Source organism: Schistocerca nitens, chromosome 12 (assembly GCF_023898315.1).
Source record: "Schistocerca nitens isolate TAMUIC-IGC-003100 chromosome 12, iqSchNite1.1, whole genome shotgun sequence".
NCBI lineage: Eukaryota > Metazoa > Arthropoda > Insecta > Orthoptera > Acrididae > Schistocerca > Schistocerca nitens.
The window spans coordinates 125,996,035-126,020,413 of record NC_064625.1 but is presented as its reverse complement, the minus strand read 5'-3'; the positions used below and the strand labels follow the sequence as shown (position 1 = coordinate 126,020,413).

The 24,379-nt window shown below is 39.5% G+C and overlaps 1 protein-coding gene across 2 annotated transcripts in view; it reads right to left on the bottom strand.

The window, feature by feature from the left end:
- LOC126215318 (collagen alpha-1(I) chain-like) overlaps positions 1-24,379 on the bottom strand; it is a 324,350-nt gene that overhangs the window by 84,935 nt on the left and 215,036 nt on the right. For both annotated transcript variants that reach the window (XM_049941998.1, XM_049941999.1), the window contains 5 exons: positions 22,163-22,350; positions 16,356-16,572; positions 11,126-11,214; positions 7,572-7,733; positions 2,886-3,047 (listed from right to left, as the gene is read on the bottom strand). In XM_049941998.1, the coding sequence (XP_049797955.1) occupies positions 2,886-3,047; positions 7,572-7,733; positions 11,126-11,214; positions 16,356-16,572; positions 22,163-22,350 (818 nt within the window). The remainder of the gene's footprint in view (positions 1-2,885; positions 3,048-7,571; positions 7,734-11,125; positions 11,215-16,355; positions 16,573-22,162; positions 22,351-24,379) is intronic.

Genomic DNA, 24,379 nt, shown 5'->3' with positions numbered 1-24,379 from the left:
TATGGGGGTATGTTAAGGATATGGTATTTTGGCCACCTCTCCCAGCCACCATTGATGATTTGAAACGAGAAATAACAGCAGCTATCCAAACTGTTACGCCTGATATGCTACAGAGAGTGTGGAACGAGTTGGAGTATCGGGTTGATATTGCTCGTGTGTCTGGAGGGGGCCATATTGAACATCTCTGAACTTGTTTTTGAGTGAAAAAAAACCTTTTTAAATACTCTTTGTAATGATGTATAACAGAAGGTTATATTATGTTTCTTTCATTGAATACACATTTTTAAAGTTGTGGTATTCTTTTTCAATCACCCTGTATTTGCAATAATAGAACTTAATTTTTTGTTAATACATAATCGTGTATTCGTTTTCTCACATATACGTATTTAGTGAACAGCATTCATCTAGGAGTACTTAGAACACATTACTATTATATTATTGTATCTAGAGTGTGTATGAATATAAGCTGCATCAACACCTTTTACATGAAATTATAGTAAAATGAAAATGTTGAATATATGCCAAACTACTAAATTTACCTGCGATTACCAAGTAACTACTACTATGTACATGATGCAGACAATAAACTATGTTGGCAGCCACACATAACAACTGAGCAACTCCAAGTTATCAGCTATGCATTATGCACAGAAAGCTGGAAGCTGGGCACAGATTTCATGCAGATGGGGTAGGGACACTCATCAGAGGAGTGTAAGTGAGAGAAACTCTTAAATAATTCAAAAAGTAGGTGTCCATTTCGATAGCAAAAGTGCAAATACCCACATGTGCAAAAGGACTTTCTTGATTTTGTAGTTCAAAACGGGAAATGTGCATATGCCACTACAATTGAAATGATTACAGTTGGTCCTGTAAACAATTTGCCAATGGAATTTAAAGTTTCATATGTGTGGATTTGGCCATTTATGCAACGAAATAATCTATCTGTTCATCACAGAACTACAATTGCACAAAAACTGCCTCAAGCTTACAAAAACAGTTTGATATCTTTCCTGTGTTAGGTGGTCCATCTTCAATTGATTTTTTTTATTTACGTTCTTAATTAGGGAATACACACAAAACACCAGTCTATTTTGGTATGCCAAACAACACTATAGTAAAGACATTATGAATTAAGTCCAAGAGGCTGCATCTTTTTTTGAGATGTTTATTTAATCACGACAGGCCTGTTTCAGCACAATTGCCATCATCAGGCGATCTGAAAGAAATGGTTTTATTATATACTATTTTCGAGTACTAACAAAGAGATAGAGGGGCTGGCCAGTACTTAGCTCAGTACAGCTGATAGATACACAAAACAGAACAGAAAATTTTGGAACTTTCTTCCTTTGATATTGAACATGACCAAAACATTTTCTTTTCTTTCTCGTCCTTCCTTCCTTGTTTTATTCCTTCTTATTATTACTATTTCCCTGAAATGAGATCATCCCTTGACAATATTCTCCCCACACCACCCAGATTTGCCTTTCGTTGCCCCCCTAACCTCCGTAACATCCTTGTCAAACCCAACAATATTCCCAGACCACCTTCTCTACCCAGCGGCTCCTACCCCTGTAACCGACCCCGCTACAAAACCTGCCCCATGCATCCCCCCAAACCACCTACTCCAGCCCCGCTACTGGTAAAACATACACAATACAAGGCAGGGCCACATGTGAAACAACACATGTCATTTATCAGCTGACATGCCTGCACTGCACTGCCTTTTAGATCGGTATGACGACAACTAAACTGGCTGAGTGCATGAACGGGCACAGACAAACTGTCCGCCTAGGAGATGTCCAATACCCAGTAGCAGAGCATGCCCTCCAGCATAATTCCAGGGACCTAGGAACCTGCTACACCGTATGTGCCATTTGGCTTCTCCCACCCATCACCAGCCCCTCGGAACTGCGGAGATGGGAACTTGCACTCCAACACATCCTTTCATCCCGCCATCCCCCTGGACTGAACCTACGTTAACCAACCTCATTCCCATTTACTCTTCAGTCTTCTTCTTTTTCCCTCTCCTCTTTAGCCATTCACACATCTTTCCTTCCTACATAGTTGTGTTTATCTTTATACTATATACCTCTTTACTTCTGTATGCATCCTCTTTGGTTTGAAGCTGGCACAGTACTTACAGTAGAATATCTTTGGTTTCCCTCTGACGACCACACCTCCACCCTTACTACCCTCCCTGTTTACCTTTCCCTGTTGCTTCATAACCTGGGTTGTGAGTAACTGAATCCACTTTCCCTTCTTCCCTTTTTCCCCCTCTCTCCTCCTTGAAGAAGGAACAAAGTTCCGAAAGCTAGGAATGTAAATTTTCTGTTCTGTTCTGTGTATCTATCAGCTGTACTGAGCTGAGGTAAGTACTGGCCAGCCCCTCTAACTCTTTGTTAGTATTTGTTTCACATCTTTATATGAGATTTTCCTTTAATCATTTATACTATTTTCTAGGACAGACGGTAGCCTACTAGTCATATATGAGATTAACAATCATACATTTACGGAATTCTTAAGTTACCTATAACATCACTGGTTCATCACTTAAGTGTTTTTCTTATGTCTTTTAAGGTTACTTTATGTCATAGCTTTCATAGGCTATATTTGTTGGAAGTTATAGCCTGAATTTTATTTGTTGTGTGTGACAATTTTTTGTTTGACGTTTAACCAACGATGTTATAAGTCAAACAAAAAATTGTCACACACAGACAAATTCGAGCTCTACTCAGGCCAATTACCTGATATTATCGAGGTTTTATTGTACTTGTTTTAAATTAATTTGGTATATGAGAATTTAATAGTGTTGTAAAATGATCCACAGATAAACATGTGATGAAGAGACAGTGATGTGGAGTTTCTCTGCAGCCAGCGACACCCACCTGGAAGCCTCGTGGACCACCAGGTCCCGGCGGACCCCTCTCTCCATCAGATCCCGGTGGTCCCGGAGGTCCCTGGATTCCTGGAGCACCGTCCTTTCCGGGGTCTCCTCTCGGGCCAGTCGTTCCTGGTTGGCCGGGTTCCCCATCCTTACCGGGCTCACCCTACAGCAGAATAGAGTGACAAATGAAACATGCACATTTGCATATATATGACATATGTTTAACATTTTCAGGGAAAGCCTGTCAGAATGGTTGCTATTATAGTAGGAGTCATCAATCTGAACTGGGCTCGATGCAGATCTCCAGGCTAGCCTATCTTCTACTACACCCCATGTCAACTTGAAACTGCTAACTGTATTCAAGGCTTCACCTCCCTCTACAATTTTTACTTCACACATTTCCCTCTATCACCAAATTAACTATTCCTTCAAGACTCTGCACATTTGCTGCCCATCAATGACTTCTTTGAGCCAGGTTGTACCGTAAAATGCTTTTCTTCCCTATTTGATTCAGTTCCTTTTCCTCAGTTATACAATCTACTGATCAAATCTTCAGCATTTTTCTGTGACAGCAGATGTCAAAAGCTTCTATTTTCCTCACTTTTGTACTGTTTATTGTACACATTTCACTTCAACATAATGCTACATTCCAACTCAATACTTCCAGAATATATTTCCTAACACTTACATGTATATTTTATACTTTTCGCTTTTCTTGTTACAGCCAGCCTATACCTTGTATCCAATTTACTTCTGTCATTGTCAGTTATTTTTCTGTCCAAATAGTAAAACTCTTCAACTCCTTCCTACATTCAATTTCCAGTCTAATTGCTTTCACAGCACTCAACTCAGTTTGATTAAATTCCTTGATGGTATTCACCTTATAACCTCTTTCTAAGACAGTATCCATTCTGGTAATCTAAGTTCCTTACCATCTCTGACAGTATCACAATGTTATCAGCAAATCTGAAAGGTTTATTTCTTCTTTGTGACTTTTAATTTCCTTTCCATTTTCTCCTAAACTCCTTCACTGCTACTCAATGTGTGCACTGAATAACACAGGGAATAGCTACAACCTTTCTTTATTTCTACTTCTCTTTCACGCCCATCTTCTGTTAGAAATGCTGTCTGGTTTTCTACACAAGCAATCCACACTAGTTATGCCAAGCCACAAGGAGAATGTGGTGGCGAAGCTCTGAAGGCAAAACTTATAAAGACAGGTTGCCACACACCATTACATGCAACTGTGAAGAGGTCAACAGATTTCTGAATGTCTCAAATACTACACTTGAGTGAAATTCTGTTTCATTCATTCATGCTACAGCTGGAGACTCAATGACTTGTTTTAGTTTTTCTAGCCTCCATTCAAATAGAATGTTAGCTGTTGGAAGGCATTTGATTCACAGGCTATTCACAAAATGTTTTCTAAAATTTTGTGTAATGGTCATCTGGTTAAAAGCTAAATGAACTGTGTCAGATACCAAGGATACATAAAGGAATGTATGGGGTGATATTAAAAAATGGGATTTACATAAGATTTTAAGTCCAAATTATAACACTTTCACCAACGGACTGTTCTTTTATTTTTTCAGACACTATTCCAATTTTAACACTACATACTTTTTAAACCAGATGGCAGTTATAAGAGTCGAGGGCATGAAAGGGAAGCAGTGGTTGGGAAAGGAGTGAGACAGGGTTGTAGCCTCTCCCTGATGTTAATCAATCTGTATATTGAGCAAGCAGCAAAGGAAACAAAAGAAAAATTCGGAGTAGGTATCAAAATTCATGGAGAAGAAGTAAAAACTTTGAGGTTTGCCGATGACATTGTAATTCTGTCAGAGACAGCAAAGGACTTGGAAGAGCAGTTGAACGGAATGGACAGTGTCTTGAAAGGAGGATATAAGATGAACATCAACAAAAGCAAAACGAGGATAATGGAATGTAGTCAAATTAAATCGGGTGATGCTGAGGGGATTAGATTAGGAAATGAGACACTTAAAGTAGTAAAGGAGTTTTGCTATTTAGGGAGTAAAATAACTGATGATGGTCGAAGTAGAGAGGATATAAAATGTAGACTGGCAATGGCAAGGAAAGCGTTTCTGAAGAAGAGAAATTTGTTAACATCGAGTATAGATTTAAGTGTCAGGAAGTCATTTCTGAAAGTATTTGTATGGAGTGTAGCCATGTATGGAAGTGAAACATGGACGATAACCAGTTTGGACAAGAAGAGAATAGGAGCTTTCGAAATGTGGTGCTACAAAAGAATGCTGAATATAAGGTGGGTAGATCACGTAACTAATGAGGAGGTATTGAATAGGATTGGGGAGAAGAGAAGTTTGTGGCACAACTTGACTAGAAGAAGGGATCGGTTGGTAGGACATGTTTTGAGGCATCAAGGGATCACAAATTTAGCATTGGAGGGCAGCGTGGAGGGTAAAAATCGTAGAGGGAGACCAAGAGATCAATACACTAAGCAGATTCAGAAGGATGTAGGTTGCAGTAGGTACTGGGAGATGAAGAAGCTTGCTCAGGATAGAGTAGCATGGAGAGCTGCATCAAACCAGTCTCAGGACTGAAGACCACAACAACAACAACTTTTTAAAGTGATTAATTATTATCCTATTGTTATTAGTCATGTTGCATGTTAAGGTCAAGAACACGGTACGCAACATGTGGCCATACAGCGAATACCATTTCAATGTCACTTATAGCACTATGTTCGAATTCATTGATTCAGTACGCAACGCAATGTCTTGATGTCACATATAGGATGCACAAACTAAAAATCTGTTTAGTGCTTACTACCCAAGTACCCATATACAGACCATTCCAAGACTATACATTCAGATTAATCTTGGAAGTATAGAAAATAAATGACTATATTTACTTATGGTACATGTGGTCTCTGATGTCAATTTTTGATGCTAGGGACAATTTACACAGGCAGTAGCTTAGCATGCTATTTACAGCAGTGGCATTCAGAGGACCTGCTTCAATGTGCAACCACTGGTGTGCACGCACGGAGTACATCGTCGGACCATTGAACGTTGTGTCCTTTCGAAGATTCTTAATGTGTCCGCAATGATACCATCAGCGAAAGTGTTTGCAATGATACCATAAGCGACGACTATTCTACCATTGATGGTTTCTTACACCATCTGCTTTGTGTGCCCCCCAGAGGAAGAAATCCAGACATGAGATCAAGTGACTTGGGTGGCCACACTACAGATCCACCTTGGCCGACCCATCAATTCCAGAAGGCAGCTCTCATATGAGCCCTCACAGCAATGCTGAAATGGGCTGGTGCCCGACTGTGCTGGAAGTCATTCTTTGTCTAACATTCAGCAACACATTCCAACAGTACAACCAGCCATCCATACCCAGAGCAGTTTTGGATGTCTGTTCACATTCCCAGTCGGTGACACCAACACAACAGCTTTCGTCAGCACCACTAACAGAATGTTCCCTAACATTACATGGTGACTTCAGAGACACTACATTCCTTATCAAAATATATTTGTTTTTATGTTCTCTATCTTCTGTATTAACTTGAATAAATTGTTTCGGAACAGCCTGTAATAAATACGTAACGTTTTTGAGAATTGTGCCTGCAGTCAAACAATTATTAATCGCAAAAATTAGTATGTCTTGTCTATTATTTACATATTTTCCTCTTTAGGAAATTTTCTTAATTACACTACATTTATAACTAATAATGTTAATTGCTGAAACATTTAAGAATTGTATTGTAATGAAAAAAATATTTCATGCTTGATAAAAAAAAGATTTGTTTTGTTATCAATGAAGTCAAATAGAAAATTTGTTACAGTAGATAGCACAAATTCAAAATCACTTGTGTATAGAAATTCAAATTACAAGTTTACCACATTATTGATGCAAAGATTGCATTAATGAACTATGTAACTGAAATGACTCACTGTTATTCTCTTTGGGCTAATGCCACAAGCGATTTTTGTTTAGCGCTAGTATGTATAGTGAGTTTGTTCACAAATGTGGGTAAGGAAAGATAAATGTGACTGAAGTGAGTTGCAACGGTGATCTTTCGAGGATTGACTGACTCAAAATGCAATAAATAATAACTGAACAAACAATAAGGTGTCTTTAAACTATTTATTTAAATGAATAATTTATCTTAAATTGGACATGAGAAAAACTCCAGAATGGTCCTGAGTTCGAGTCTCGGTCGGGCACACAGTTTTAATCTGTCAGGAAGTTTCATATGAGAAAAATTACTAACTACTATGCTTTCTTGTTTGCTTTTGAAGCACTAAATATTGGTCAGGTACATATCTTTTGAAGTAGTAATAAGAGGTTTCCTGACTAATATGAGACTTTTAATTTTCACTTAAAAGGGAATTGCAATTAGAAGCTGCAAGTGCAACATTGTCCAAGAGGAAGAACAGTCAACTGGCAATAAATAACTGTACATAACTGTGACTTATAAAAGTAGAAAACTTGTGAAAGTTCATATCACGCATCATTATTATATACTCATTATGAGTAGATGTACATGAACAGCACAAAGAAAAGCTATTTAGAAATGAAAACAACCCATTTTTTTACAAGTAAATAAAATATTGCCTTAAGTTTTGTGGACTATGAAAGATATCCCTACAAACAGGTATGAGTTTGTGAACATAAAATGAAATCAGTGGGATGGACTTACCGCAAATCCACGGTCTCCAGGTGGTCCGATGGGGCCGGGCAATCCCTGTGATCCAGGTGGTCCAGGCTCTCCGGGTTTCCCGTCTGCTCCCTGAATGCCCCTCTCTCCAGGATTTCCAGGCTTACCAGGTGGTCCAGTACGTCCCTGACTTCCTCTCAGACCCTAAAACAAACAAATTAATTTGTAAAAGAAGATGGAACAAATTATTTCACTAATAGCAGCCCAACTCATTTGTATTTTTAATATTTGCAGGCAGTTGCTGCCAAGAAACACTCCATATCACACAACATAACATCCGTAGTGAAACTGTTATCCATCTCATTTCTCTGTAGTCCAGTGGAGAAGCCTAATACAGTTATGTGAAACATGTTTGGTAAACATAATACTCATAATAATAATTCAGTTGCAAAAGTTGGATAATATTTGTACTTATCTACATTGTAAACATCTATGAACTCAGATGTGCAGAATGATCTGATTTGGGCAGTAATAACTATGTACCATGAGACATACCAGCAAGGAAATATGTGTTGTTTGAATGTGTGTGGTCTAGAGCTTCAGAAAATTGCTTTTAGATGTGAGTCAATGTGTCTTCTCACTTTGCAGTCAGTCAGAAGATGGTGTCCACTCAATAGAAGGTGTTTTGTGTGCTGCAGTTGGCAAAGAGTGAGTCAATGGTTCCAGTCCAGCATGCTTTTTGTCGACATTTTGGCACCGATTCACCTCCACCAAAAAACATTCATCAGTGGTATAGCCAATTTGAAGACAGGATGGTTGTGCAAAGCTAAGAGTCCAGGTCAGTCTCACACTTCTGATGAAGTGATGGAAAGATTTTGGCAAACATTTGAGCAGAGTCCACAAAAGTCTATTTGCCACATAAACAGAGAACTGGCAATGCCTCATATGACTGTTTGTTGACTGTTAAGGAGCTGTACAGACTACAATTATTGCAAGCTCTTCAGGTTGGTGATAAAAGCAAAGAGGTTGACTTCAGCAATATTCTTCTAGAGGATATAGAAGATGACACATTATTACCATCGTTAATTTTCAGTGATGAAGCAACATTTCATGTCAGCGGCGAAATAAGCTGACGTAACGTGTGCATGTGGGGACTGCAGCATGAAAGAGATTCACCTAAAGTGAATGTTTTTAGTTCCATTTCTTGTGAAGAAGTGTATGCTCCCTATCGATTTGAGAGAAACACAGTGACTGGAATGAGTCAGATTCAAATGCTACAGAACTGGCTTTTCCACAACTTCAGAAGAACTCTGATCATTTTTCAACCAGATGGAGCTTCACCATACTGGCATAATAATGTATGTCAGTTTCTCGGTGAAACTGAACCTCAACATTGGATAGGGTGCACGGGACACTGAGACACTGCCCTGGATTCTTGGCCTCCAAGATCGGCAGATATGACTCTGTGTGATTTTTTCTTATTGGGGTGTGTGAAGTAAAATGTTTTCATCTCCCCTTTACCCTGTGACACAAAAGAAGTGAAGAAGAAAATAACAGCCTCCATAACCTCTGTGAAAGCAGATACATCATATAAATTTTGTTATCTAGATGTTGTGCATTCTGCCGCTGGAGGACACATACAGCATTTGTACTAGCATAGCTAAACTTGAAGATTTTGTGAAAATTTTGCAATTTATCCTTGTTTGCAGTACGTTTTTATCAATAAATATGGCATTTTGAAACCACGTCATTCTTTTTAGACACCCTGTATTCCAGCAGAAAATAATTTATTACAAATAGAGAGAGCTTGTACAATGTAGCTCCTATTTGCTGGAGAGGGCTGGTTTGACGTAGCTCTGCATGCTACTTTATCCTGTACATGACTCATTTATTTATTTATTTCATTTATTTATTTATTTATATATTTGTTCCATAGATCTGTACATGTGAGCAAGTCACTCAGATGTGGAACGTGTCAATGTACATAATAAAATACATAGAATAAAGACATTGTTATAGTATTAATAACAGTGCACAAAAGTCATACTTATTAGCTTAAAAACTAGTCAACATAAATGTGAAGATAGCAGTTTCATATTTAGGGCATTATTGCATCTATTTTAACCTTGAAGAGTAATCAAAACTTCCCACTTTGGGTTTAAAAGTGACCCAAAAACGGAAATGAGAAAAAGAGGAATTTTTACATTAGGGCATTATTACATTAGTTTAACAGTAAACAGTGTCAAAAAATTTAAAAACATCTTGCCAATCTGGGTTTTACTTATTTCTCTGAATTCCTCTAGTGAATAAAGTGAGGTCTCAAGTAAATAATTTTTCAAGCTATGTTTAAATACTGATGTACTACTCCTTATACTTTTGATGCTGTTGGGCTGTTGGGTAGGGAATTGAAAATTTTCGTTCCAGTGTACTTTACCCCTTTCTGAAAAAGTGTCAAGTTCTTTAACTCTTTTCTTCTGGTGTTATGTTCATGATGTAGGCAATTCATTTCATACAGAGTGGGGTTATTTATTATGAAGCACATCAGTGAATATATGTACTGAGATGTTGCTGTCAGTATTTCAAGTCGTTTAAAAAGATTTCAACATGAGGTTCATGGGGGTACACCACAAATGATTCTTATTGCTCTTTTTTGTGCTGTGAGGATTTTCTTCGCGGCAGGTGTATTGCCCCAGAAGATGATGCCATAACACATCATCTTCGAGTAACTGCTGCAACCTACATCCTTCTGAATTTGCACTGTAGACAAGTCTTGGTCTCCCTCTATAGTTTTTAACCCCTCGCCCACCCCCCACTTCCCTCTATTAGCAAACTGACGAGTCCTTGATGCCTCATAATGAGTCCTATCAACCAATCTATTCTTTTAGTTACATTGTGCCACAACTTTCTTTCTCCTATTCAGTATCTCCTCATTTGTTATCCAGTCTTCACATATAATCTTCAGCATTCTTCTCCATTGGCAAATTTCAACTAACTTACCAGTTACCTTTAAAAAGCACCAATTTTTGGTATGATTAACATACAGTGTGATTATCAATAAAGCACAAGGACAAACATTCCAATTTTGTGGAATGAATCTGAAAGGATCATGTTACTTGCATGTACATAGCGTGTATGCCAACCAGAAAACTTATTCATCCTTGTATCCAAAAGCAGAACATCAAATTAATTTATAAGAATATACTTTGAATAGACAGATACTATTAATAAATGAGATGATTAATTGCACATTCTTTTTCCAATTCAGAGAAAAAAACTGGGGAAAAGAAAAAAAAAAGACCAAAAATCAGCTTGTCTTCAGCCGATCAATAATAATAATAAAAAGTATATGTTCAAAACCAGTTTGAAAATGTAACATCTACTTCTACTGCAGTTACATATGTCTGCAGTTTCCAAATGTTTTACTTACTTAACTCTTAAGAAGTTAATGATACGTTAGGAACCTGTACTGAATCTACACTTTTAATGATAATTTTAGATTTGGAAGACGCTTTTGAACATCTACATTGTACCATCTCTATTCTGTTTCATCTCTGACTGCATTTACAACTCACAGGGCTCTCAGTGAGCAGCCTTACCTGCAGTCCCGGAGGTCCAGGTCTCCCTGGGTCTCCCTGAGCTCCCTTTGTTCCCTGAGGACCTACAGGACCCCTGTCTCCAGACTGACCTACAAGACAATAACAATGATGTTTTAACTATGCATATTTTGCAAAACAAAAACATGATAAATGTAATGTGTAACACAAGAGTCATTCAATAACTAAACAGATAAACAGCTGTACAGCAAAAATGGTTTATTAAATCGATACAATTTTTTATCATTGAACTTGTTCCTTCTTCATGTGAGTTTTCTCATCCCATCCCCCTCAGTGAAGAATCCTTTATGCCAATCTCAAAGCCAATTTTGTACTCTTGCTAAACCTCTCTGTTGCTGTTAAACTTGATGCTATGCAATGCTTCTTTTGTTGGACCAATTAGATAAAAATCTGAAGGGGTGAGCTTGTTATGTACAGTAGTGCTACTGAAAACATGACTCATGCATATGATGTTATTTATATATATTTGACGATGCTTGTGCTGATTCTGCATTTCACATTTGATGATGCCACTATAGCTGCAACACACTAGGACTTTGTTTTTATGAAACGGATCTATGATGGTCATCATAGAACGAAACCGGTAATCGGTTAACAAAAATTTTGTGACCATAGACTTAAAGTAAAGGAAACTTAATACAGTTCACTTGAAGGTGATCTTCACTATCAGCAACAAAAACCATTAAGAAGTAAATTATTGGGCAGCGAGCATAAAAATTTCAAGATTCTTGAAAAGATTTCTGCAAGATGTATGGTCAACTACTTTACACAATATTGTTACTCCTAACTTCAGCTGAACAAATACTTTATTTACTTTCAGTGCACTACCCCAGAAGTTAATCCCTTAAGACAACAGGCAGTAATAATGTGCAGAACAAACCAACTGTCTTGCCTTTAGGTCAACACTATGAGAGACATTTCTAAGGACAAGCAACAAACAGTACTGAGCTTCTTGATTAGTTTAGCCTTGTTATCCAGCTGGATGTGAATGTGGATCATCAATTAGTATGCTTGAAATACAAAATGAATCCAGAAAGTGCGATCTGTTTGGTAATACAAACAGAGCAAGTAGAGATACAGAAAGCACCATGTACAACTACTAATCATTTCCTGTTCCAGTCACAAACAGACCAACAGAAACATGACTGCCTAAATGCGTCTGTATGAGCCCTAATTTCTATTGTCTTATCTTTGTGGTCCTTATGTGAAATGTACATGCACAACAGAGGAATTGTTCTACAAGCTGGCTTCAAATGACAATTCTTTAAATTTTCTTAATAGCGCCTCAAGAAAAGAACATTGTTGTCCCTCCAGTGATTCCCATTTGAGTTCTTGAAGCATATCTGTAAAACTAACATGTTGTTCAAACCTACCAGTAACAAATTTAGCATGCTGTCTCTGAACTGCTTTGATATCTTCCTTCAATAAGACCTGGTACGCATCCCAAACACTCAAGCAGAACTCCAGATTAGGTCACACTAGTCTTATATATGCCATTTCCTTTATAGATGAGTTAACTTCCACAAAATTTTCCCAACAAAATGAAGTCAATCACTCACTTTCCTGCTACCAGCCTGTCATGGCTTTGCAACATTGCACCTAAGTATTTAATTAACGTGACTGTGTCAAGCAACACACAACTCATGCTGTATTTGTACATTGTGGGATTGTTTTTCCTAATCATCCACACTAATTTACATTTTTCTACACTTAGAGCAAACTGCGATTCATCACGCCAAACAGAAATTCTGTCTACGTCATTTCGTGTCCTCCTACAGTCACTCAATAATGACACCACAGTGTCATCAGCAAATATCCTTAAACTACTGTTCACTGTGTCTGTCAGATCATTTACATATACAGAGCCTATCCCAGAGCACTCCTGACGATACCCTTGTTTCCGTTGAACACACTCCATCGAGGACAGTGTACTAGGTTCTATTGTATGGTATTGTATTGTATGTTAACTGGAGGCCTAGAAACAACAGAGAGGCTAGGCTCTGTCCCCGCCACAGCTGCAGAGGTCCACAACCCCACGACGACTACCACAGTCCACTTCACCCCTCCACCACCCCACACCGAACCCAAGGTTATTGTGTGGTTCGGCCCCCGGTGGACCCCCCCCCCCCCTCCCTCCCAGGGAACACCAGATGAGTGTAACCCCGATGTTTGCATGGTAGAGTAATGGTGGTGTACGCGTACGTGGAGAACTTGTTTGCTCAGCAATCGCCGACATAGTATAGCTGAGGTGGAATCAGGGGAACCAGCCGGCATTCGCTGAGGCAGATGGAAAACCGCATAAAATCCATCCACAGACTGGCCAGCTCACTGGACCTCGACACAAGCCCACCGGGGGGATTCGTGCCGGGGACCGGGCGCTCCTTCACAATCCAGAAAGCCGTGCATTAGACCACACGGCTAACTGGGCAGGCACTAGGTTCCATTACTAAAGAAGTTTTCGACCCACTCACATATGTGGGAAGCTAATCTGTATGCGTGGACCTTCGTTAAGTCTGCAGTGGTGCACTGTGTCACACACTTTCTAGGAAACTTGGAATATGGAATCTGCCCGTTGCCCTTCATCCACGGTTCGCAGGATGTCACTTGAGAAAAGAGCAAGCTGAGTTTTGCAAAAGCAATGCTTTCTCAAATTGTGCTGATTTGTAGAGAAAAGCTTTCCTGTCTCATGACAATTTTTTTATTTGAACCCACAATGTGTCTTACGAATTCTGCAGCAAACCAATTTTAAGGATATTGGTCTGTAATTACGCAGGTCTATTCTTTTACCTTTCTTTTATAAAGACATCAAGTGCAATTTTCTTCAGTTACTTGGATCTCTGTACTGAAAAAAAAACTGCATGCTTTAAACTATCTTTCTATACAGCTCTCACCATTTTGTAGGCACACTCGAATGTTTTGCTCGACAGACATTGTGGCCTATATTATGAAATGTGTGGTAACCTGTTCTTTGACCTTGTCATTTTTGGTGAATTTTTTACCACAGACGAATGTTTCCAGGTGGAAAAAAAGAGATGCAAGTGACTTGTTTGGAGGATGGTCAAACTGACCCAAGCCATAAGAACTGTCATGTCTTGCTCGCCGTGGTGCATCAGCATTGTTGTGAAACAAAACAGTAATGTGTGTGAAATCTGTGCGGTGCTTATTCTGTACTGAGTGACACAGTTTCACAAATGTCTCCCAGTAAACATTTGCAACAACAGTTCATTGTCACGATAAAACATGCACCAACAGAATGCCACATCTGCCCCTACAGACTGTCACTTTTTGAGGTGGCGAGATCTGCTTGGCTTGAGCATCCTCTGGTAATGCGGTGTGCCTCCATTCCAAAAACTGTTTTTTCAACTGAGTGGTTTCATAAGCGGCCAGTCTCATCCCCGGTTGGTATCTTGTGTATAAAATCATCACCACCTTTGTGGCAATGTGTTTGCCATTTGAGACAAGCACTATATAGTACAAATGACACACAGAGAACCCAAAATGGTGTCATCCAAGCCCCCTCGACTCAAAGATACTACGTGCACGCACCAAACTACAACTGTACTGCTGCCATGGAAAGAAATACAAACAGAACTTACTTTTTGGATGTACCTCATAATATTTACATTAGATGTGGTATTATGGTCAGATGGCCAGTGGAACGACCCCCTTACTATATTACTACCATATTTACTCGAATCTAAGCCGCACTTTTTTTCCGGTTTTCGTAATCCAAAAAATCGCCTGCGGCTTAGAATCGAGTGCAAAGTAAGCGGAAGTTCTGAAAAATGTTGGTAGGTGCCGCCACAACTAACTAATGCTGTCGAATATATGTAGCGCTACACAGGCATGCTTTGCAGGCACAAAGATAAATACTGGCGCCTAAACCTCTGCGTCAGTAAATAAATTAAAAAAAAAGGTAGAAGACGAGCCTTTTTCTCCATCCCGAGTTTTGACCACTGGATTTTCATACATTATCCAGTGAAGTAAATACAAATTCCATATTGTTCATCTTCGAATGTAGCAGAATTTCAATGTACTATGAAAATCCGACTGGCAAGACTGTTTGGGATGTTTGTCAATATGGCCAACTCTACGTTCTGAATTTTTTCCTACCTGTGAGAAGAGATGGTTGCTAATAGGAACTTTTATGAATTGTGAATCACATGCGGTATTCTCTTCACCATAAGAATAATACAAATATAAACATTTTGCCATGTATTCTTTCGTGTTTGCTGTTATCTCATTTAAATCCTGTCTACCTAATAAACTACGAAACTACTGTGAGGCAACAGCAAACGCGGAAGAAAATACATTTCATGTCATGTTTATATTCGTATTATTCTTATGCCCAATAGTGATACAGTCAGAAATGAAGCACAGCCATTGACTAGATTTTTAAATCTAAGATGACTCTAATTTCTGTACAGAATGTAATGTACAAAAGAGGTGTCTGCAAAGATTTTCAAATGGAGAAAAATTTTAGCTTAACTCTCATTCAGAACATCTTCTATCATACGCAGTCTATTATTTGGTTCTTGTTGATCATTATCAAAGAAAGCAGCAGTGTAAGTAACAACAAATAGCAGTCTCTTGCCATTGTTTCGCTAATGAGACAATTCCTCCCTTTTTTTTATTGTAAGCGACGGTAGCGCGCACTAAAGCAAGCCATGCCACGAGCGGCGCGACAGGTCGTAAACACACATTATCAGCATGCGACAAACAATGCATGACACAATACAATAATGTATTTTCAGCTTAGAGTGACGTAAACACCTATAACAAAGAGAACGGCACTTATCAGATCGAAGAAAAATAAGCAATCGATTTAAACCAGACAAAGCACGTGAAAAAGGAAGAGTACCTGTATAAATACGGACGGAGCGCCTGATGCATAGCAATGGCTACCTGATAAAGCGTAACTGCTAAGCTTAACACTCGAACCAAGCTACTGTAGCTGCATCGTCATTCATTCGACCTAAATTGTGTCTCATAATACGATGGACCAACTTTGTTTCGATTTGGAGGTGCGGCCTAAAACTTTTCTCTCCCCTTGAATTTCCAGTTTCAAATTTCAGGTGCAGCTTAGATTCAGGAAATTTTTTTTTCCTTGATTTTGAGTATCATTTTTCAGGTGCGGCTTAGATTCGAGTGCGGCTTAGATTCGAGTAAATACGGTACACATACCAGGGGTGCTGAGAAGACATGTGGTTACCTTTAGGCCCCGGTGCTCCGTCCGGTCCCGGAAGTCCCCGGCCGCCAGCCACTCCCCTCTCTCCCTGGGGGCCCGCTGGCCCCGTGGGACCCCGGATTCCTCTCTTGCCCCTCTTCCCTTCTGGTCCCGCTGTCCCTGGCAGCCCACGAGGTCCGGGTGCTCCAGATTCTCCTTTCATCCCATTCTCTCCTTTGAAGCCGCGCTCTCCTGGTGTTCCCTGGAATAAAATATAACAATAATAAGAGCAATGCAAATAAAGGATATGTTACAGAGATAGGCACCTACCTTGGGAACTCAGCTAATATTGTAGTTTTACACGTATGATAAAATGAAGCACTTCAAAACATTTATGTCCTTCAGTTTTAAGTTCTACCATCATTCTTAATTTTTAATTACTTGTGCTTTTGCGAAGAATAGGAAAAGTGTAAAACAGAGTCTTAGCCCTTTTCTCCCACTATTCAATCTCTGCATCAAGGAAGCAATGATGGGAAAAAGAAAGGTGCAGGAGAGGGATTAAAATTCAGAGTGAAAGGATATCAATGATAATGACTCACTGAAGACATTGTGGCCCGTAGTGAGAGTGAGGAAGAAATTAAGGACATGTTGAATAGAATGAAGAGTCAAATGAGTACAGAATATGGATCAACAGTGAACCAAAGAATGATGAAAGTAATGAGAAGCAGCAGAAATGAAATTAGTGATAACCTTAAAATCAAAACTAAGGACCATGAAGTAGACAAAGTGAAGGAATTCTTCTATTAGAAAGCAAACTAACACATGATGGATGAAAGAAGGACGCCACAGAAAGTAGGTAAGCAGAGGAAAAGAGGGCATTCCAAGTCAAAAATTTGAGGAATACATTTCTGGGAATGTATATTTGGAACACGTGAGGCAATACTGACCCTACAACTTATCTTAGAAGAAAGATTAAGGAAAGGCAAACCTACATTTCTAGCATTTGTAGACTTAGAGAAAACTTTTGACAATGTTGATTGGAACACTCTCTTTCAAATTCTGAAGGTGGCAGGGGTAAAATACAGGGAGCGAAAGGCTATTTACAATTTGTACAGAAACCAGATGGCAGTTATAAGAGTCGAGGGGCACGAAATGGAAGCAGTGTTTGGGAAGGGAGTGAGACAGGGTTGTAGCCTATCCCTGATGTTATTCAACCTGTATATTGAGCAAGCAGTAAAGAAAACAAAAGAAAAGTTCTGAGTAGGTATTAAAATCCATGGAGAAGAAATAAAAACCTTGAGGTTCGCCGATGACATTGTAATTCTGTCAGAGACAACAAAGGACCTGGAAAAGCAGTTGAACATAATGGACAGTGTCTTGAAAGGAGGGTATAAGATGAACATCAACAAAAGCAAAATGAGGATAATGGAATGTAGTCGTATTAAGTCGGGTGATGCTGAGGGAATTAGATTAGGAGTTTTGCTATTTGGGGAGCAAAATAACTGATGATTGTCAAAGTAGAGAGGATATAAAATGTAGACTGGCAATGTCAAGGAAAGTGTTTCTGAAGAAGAAAAATTTGTTAACATTGAGTATAGATTTAAATGTCAGGAAGCCGTTTCTGAAAATATTTGTATGGAGTGTAGCCATGTATGGAAATGAAACGTGGACGATAAATAGTTTAGACAAGAAGAGAATAGAAGCTTTTGAAAGGTGGTGCTACAGAAGAATGCTGAAGATCAGATGGGTAGATCACATAACTAATGAGGAGTTACTGAATAGAATTGCGGAGAAGAGGAGCTTGTGGCACAACTTGACTAGAAGAAGGGATCGGATGGTAGGACATGTTCTGAGACATCGAGGGATCACCAATTTAGTATTGGAGGGCAGCGTGGAGGGTAAATATCGTAGAGGGAGACCAAGAGATGAATACACTAAGCAGATTCAGAATGATGTAGGCTGCAGTAGGTACTGGGAGATGAAGAAGCTTGCACAGGATAGGGTAACATGGAGAGCTGCATCAAACCAGTCTCAGGACTGAAGACCACAACAACAACAACATATTTGCAGTATAGCTGTGTACAGAAGTGAATCATGGACTGTGGCAAAACCAGTAAAGAAGAGAAATGAAATGCTTTAAATGCTGTACTGACTCTGATCATTATTTAATCTGCAGTGAAATTGGGTTTGTGAGGCCAAAAGTGCAGGAGGTCAGGTCCATATGTAGGAGGATAAGAGTGGAGAAACTTCAGGATAAGGAAATCAGGCACAAGTACATAACAGCGATCTCAGAAAGGTACCAGTTAGTTGAATGTAGTCAATTACAGTCATTGGAAAAGGAATGGACAAGGTACAGGGACACAGTACTAGAAGTGGCTAAAGAATGTCTTGGAACACTAGTGTGTTAAAGTAGGATGAAGCAAACAGCTTGGTGGAATGACACAGTCAAGGCAGCCTGTAAAAGGAAAAAGAAGGCGTATCAAAAATGGCTACATACTAGAACTCAGGTAGAGAGAGAAAGTTATGTTGAAGAAAGAAACAAAGCCAAACAGATAATTGCAGCATCCAAGAAGAAACCTTGGGAAGACTTTGGAAACAGGTTGGGGACTATGGGTCAAGCTGCTGGAAAACCATTCTGGAGTGTAATTATCAGTCTTCGAAATGGAGGTAAGAAGGAAATGACAAGTATTTTGGACAGGTTACGAAAAGTGCTGGTGAATCCTGTTGATGCCTTGGGCAGATGGAGGGAATATTTTGAAGAGTTTCTCAATGTAGGTGAAAATGCGATCAGTAATGTTTCAGATTTTGAGGTAGAATGGGATAGGAATGATGATGGAAATTGGATCACATTTGAGGAAGTGGAGAAAATGGTCAATAGACTGCAGTGCAATAAAGCAGCTGAGGTGGATGAAATTAAATCAGAACTCATCAAATACAGTGGAATGTCAGGTCTTAAATGGCTACACAGGATAACTGAAATGGCCTGGGAGTCAGGACAGGTTCCATCAGACTGGACAAAGGCAGTAATCACACCAATCTTTAAACATGGAAACAGAAAAGATTGTAACAACTACAGAGGTATCTCTTTAATCAGCGTTGTGGGTAAAATCTTCTCAGGTATTGTTGAAAGGAAAGTGCGAGTATTAGTTGAGGACCAATTGGATGAAAATCAGTGTGGGTTTAGGCCTCTTAGAGGTTGTCAGGACCATATCTTTAGCTTACGGCAAATAATGGAGAAGTGTTATGAGTGGAACAGGGAATTGTATCTATGCTTTATAGATCTGGAAAAGGCATATGACCGGGTTCCTAGGAGAAAGTTATTATCTGTTCTAAGTGATTATGGAATAGGAGGCAAACTTTTGCAAGCAATTAAAGGTCTTTACATGGATAGTCAGGCAGCAGTTAGAGTTGACGGTAAATTGAGTTCATGGTTCAGAGTAGTTTCAGGGGTAAGACAAGGCTGCAACCTGTCTCCACTGTTGTTCATATTATTTATGGATCATATGGCTGGGTGAGATTAAGATATGTGAACACAAAATAAGCAGTCTTGCATATGCGGATGACTTAGTTGTGATGGCAGATTATATTGAAAGTTTGCAAAGTAATATTTCAGAGCTAGATCAGAAATGTAAGGACTATGGTATGAAGATTAGCATCTCCAAAACGAAAGTAATGTCAGTGGGAAAGAAATATAAAAGGATTGAGTACCAAATAGGAGGAACAAAGTTAGAACAGGTGGACGGTTTCAAGTACTTAGGATGCATATTCTCACAGGATGGCAACATAGTGAAAGAACTGGAAGCAAGGTGTAGCAAAGCTAATGCAGTGAGCGCTCAGCTACGATCTACTCTCTTCTGCAAGAAGGAAGTCAGTACCAAGACTAAGTTATCTGTGCACCGTTCAATCTTTCGACCAACTTTGTTGTATGGGAGCGAAAGCTGGGTGAATAGAGGTTACCTTATCAACAAGGTTGAGGTTACGGATATGAAAGTAGCTAGGATGATTGCAGGTACTAGTAGATGGGAACAATGGCAGGAGGGTGTCCACAATGAGGAAATCAAAGAAAAACTGGGAATGAACTCTATAGATGTAGTAGTGGGGTCATGTTACACGCATGGGAGAAGCAATGTTACCCAAGAGACTCATGGGTTCAGCAGTAGGGGGTAGGAGGAGTCGGGGCAGACCAAGGAGAAGGTACCTGGATTCAGTTAAGAATGATTTTGAAGTAATAGATTTAACATCAGAAGAGGCACCAATGTTAGCACTGAATAGGGGATCATGGAGGAATTTTATAAGGGGGGCTATGCTCCAGACTGAACGCTTAAAGGCATAATCAGTCTTAAATAATGATGATGATGATGATAATGATGATGCTGTGCTATAGAAAGATGGTGGAAATCAGGTACCCTAATAAGATAAGAAATGAGGAGGTACTCCGCTGAATTGGTGAAGAAAGGAGCATATAAGAAACACTGACAGATGAAGGGGCAGGATGATAGGACATGTATTAAGACATCAGGGACTAACCTCCATATTACTAGAGGGAGCTGTAGATTGTAAAACTGTAGAGGATAACAGACATTGGAGCATACCCAACAAATAACTGAGGGCGTTAAGTTCTGCTACTCTTCTGTCAGAAGACTGATGACTCGCTGACTTTTAAAAAAAAAAAAAAAAAAAAAAAAAAAAAAAAAAAAAAACGAAAAGGAAAAAAGAAAAAAAAGGGCTGAAGAATTATCAGAAACAATCAGAAACATTCATAAATTCCATTACATTGTGATATAATTCTGTGGACATCACTATCAAAAGTCAATAACAGGATTCTTATCAAAATTTGATTGATTCTATCTAACTGAAAGTTCACTGGTCTTTTAACCTAAGGATTCATGAGGAAAACTTTATAATAATGTCCATCTTCAGTCTTTTCAATAGTGTATTTAATTTGCCAATGTACACTTTAAAGCGCAGCTTCACACAGACGGCTTGAGTAGGTTTATGGTGGGTTGATGGTTTGTGACATCAATACACAGAAAAACAAATCTGTCAGAGGTCATAATAGATTTTGCCAATTTTGCTGAGTTCTGTTCTGTATAATAAAGTAACTTCAACATGTTGTTTACATGGAGGATTTCAGTGGTGTAAAACAGGGATGCGATCTTTCTTCCCCACTATTGAACCCATATGTTGGAGAGGCAACAGGGAAATCATAAAAAAAAAAAAGTTCGGAGTGACATTAATGTACAGGGGGAAATAATATAAATGGTAAGATCTGCTGGTGGCATTGCTATTGTCTGTAAAGGTAAGGAAGAATTACAGAACCTGGAAATGCAATGAACATTCTATGAAGAAGAGAATAAGGATTGAGAGTAAACCAAAGGACAAAAATTGCAGTAGTTTAAAAGAAACATGCCTTGTGCATACACAAGGCATCATCAGTGGGTGTCCTGAAGTATTAGATTTTTTCATTTTCAAATATAGGTTATGAATGTAAAAGAGTTCATGGAAGTTTTTATAGTAAAATGGAAAGATACTTACAGATCAGCATCTAATACATTATTTGTAAGCCAAATGCATTCTCTCAGATAGAGAACTGATTGAAAGATTGCAGTTTTTCTTGTGGTCACTCTGTTCTCAAATCATAGCACTATTTTTTTTTTGCAAGCTTTCAACCAGGTGTGATAAAAAGAAGCACGTAAGTGTGAATTGCGGCATAGCCATGCAGATGTAAATGGGAGAGAGAGCAACTTAGTTACAACCTTCCAGTCAATAATGGCACATAACTCAGCGAATACACACAAGATGCCGAGACGGTTTTAGTACGTGCAATCCCAGTGAGTGACTGTTCCACTTACCGGACTCCCTTTCATTCCAGGTTGTCCAGGGCTGCCAGACAGTCCGGGAGGTCCCCTCGCTCCAGGGAACCCGGGAGGTCCGGGGAGTCCCGCCGTCCCGGGGCTGCCCTTCTCTCCTGCCGAGCCGTCCTTCCCCGGTGGTCCAGGCACTCCGGACTCACCCGGCTGTCCGGGACGGCCTGCCTCTCCTGCAAAGAAATTGAGCCTCTGTCTGGATATGTTTATTCACTGATTCATAGTGTTCTGTGAATCCCATCAAGATGGAGATTCTCCATGTATGTGGAATCAGTTAAGGTATACATTAGCAAAAAACAAAGAAGCTTAACGTGTACAATATATTAGCAAGAAACTCTACTGCTTAATGCTATGTATACTATCTGATTAAACTTATCTGGACACCTACTAGTGGACATTTCCCTTTATGATGGCTTGAAATCTACTGGGGACACTTTAAACGAGGTCTCTGAATGTCAGTGGAGGAACAGCAGCACAATCTTCCTTAAAAGAACCAGAGAATGTAGTGATGTTGGACACTGGGGTATGGAGCAAAGTCAACGTTCTAAGTTACATCTAAGGCATTCCGCTGGATTCAGATCGGAACACTGGGCAAGCTAGTCCACTTCTGGAATGTTATTTTTCGCAAAGCATTGCCTTACAGATGCTGCTTTATGAAAGGACGCATTGCGCCGTGCACTTCACTGTGGTTTGCAGAGTATATGTGTAGACACAGATGCAGATTTTCCTACTGAAACAACCAATTGACATCTCAAAACTATTCTAAGTAGTGCTCAATGCTGTTAGATGTGTTCGCAACCTTCTACATTTTCGCGCAACCAGGGGACCACATCCTGACCGTGAAAAACACTGCCATACTGTAAAACCCCGTCAGATCCGTACTTCACTGTTAGCAGTACCCACGATTGCAGGTAACATTCTCCAGGCATTCAACAAACCCAAACTGTGCTGGTGTACACTAGCGCCAGCACACCATGTGGATTAGAGGTTATGAGAATACTGATAGAGGCCAATGACAGACTCAATGGAAATGCACCGCTAACGACCTCTCGGTCACTAGTAATTAGGCAGACCGGAGGACCAGTAGCTCCAGGTAGTTTGAGTCTGTATGCTGTGTGAGTTCCAGCGTGTCACTGAGAGGGAGCTGCAGTCCCAGCCCCTAGCTTAGAACCACACAGCACGTAGCGAACAGAATAGTATTCATAGTGGACTTTCTACTTCAACAGCAGTGCAGCTACATGGACTATACAGAAGAGAGATTGTACCAAGCTATAGTTCAATTCTTTTATCTTGGCGGCTCATGCATGCCCGCCCAGATGCGCGAGATTGCTGCGTTGCCAGTTGCAAACGACGCACGCGCCTATAGAAGCAGCGCCATAGTATAGTATGGTATAGTTCGCAAACTTACGTTTAGGGGGCAGCGCGCAGTTCATGAAGTAAAGCCACCACGGCTTCATTAAACCTTTCGCTGCTACAGAGACATGCTCCCCGCATTCCGCGCGGTGCGCGATTTTGTCACTGCACTGCTCGCCTGTGCAGACACATCGTGTTCCGACTGCTTTGACAGTCTTATCATTCGATTCCACAAAAACTATTTGGCCCAAAAATTAGATTTTTACACATCTTCTTGACTGATACCTTCCCCCCATAAATGACTTAATTTTGTTTCGATGTTCAACGCAGTTATTATGCAGCATTAAATATAGTAAACCATTGCACGAAATTTTGAAGAGTTTGCGGAGGTAAAAGTCCATAGAGCGTACTTTCCGTATGGTCGATTTTAGTTGTCACAATGTTGAGAATGAAATGTGGACAAGATACCTAAATTTCATATAAAATTTACTCTAACAATATCTCATTTAAGTACCACATAGGCGTCGTATGTAATACTGAGAAATATTCCGTCTTTCGCGACTGTAACAAAAGTTTTATTTACACTGAGCACGTTTGGCTTTATTTTAAATAAAGAGACAAAGCACTAGAATTTCAAAAAATTGCATTCAAACGAATATAATTCGTGAAGTAACGCACTTAGATATTGTTTTGAAATAATGAAAATATTACACTCCACACAAGGTTTGGTACCACATAGGCGTCGTATGTAATACTGAGAAACATTCCGTCTTTCGCGACTGTAACAAAAGTTTTATTTACACTGAGCACGTTTGGCTTTATTTTAAATAAAGAGACAAAGCACTAGAA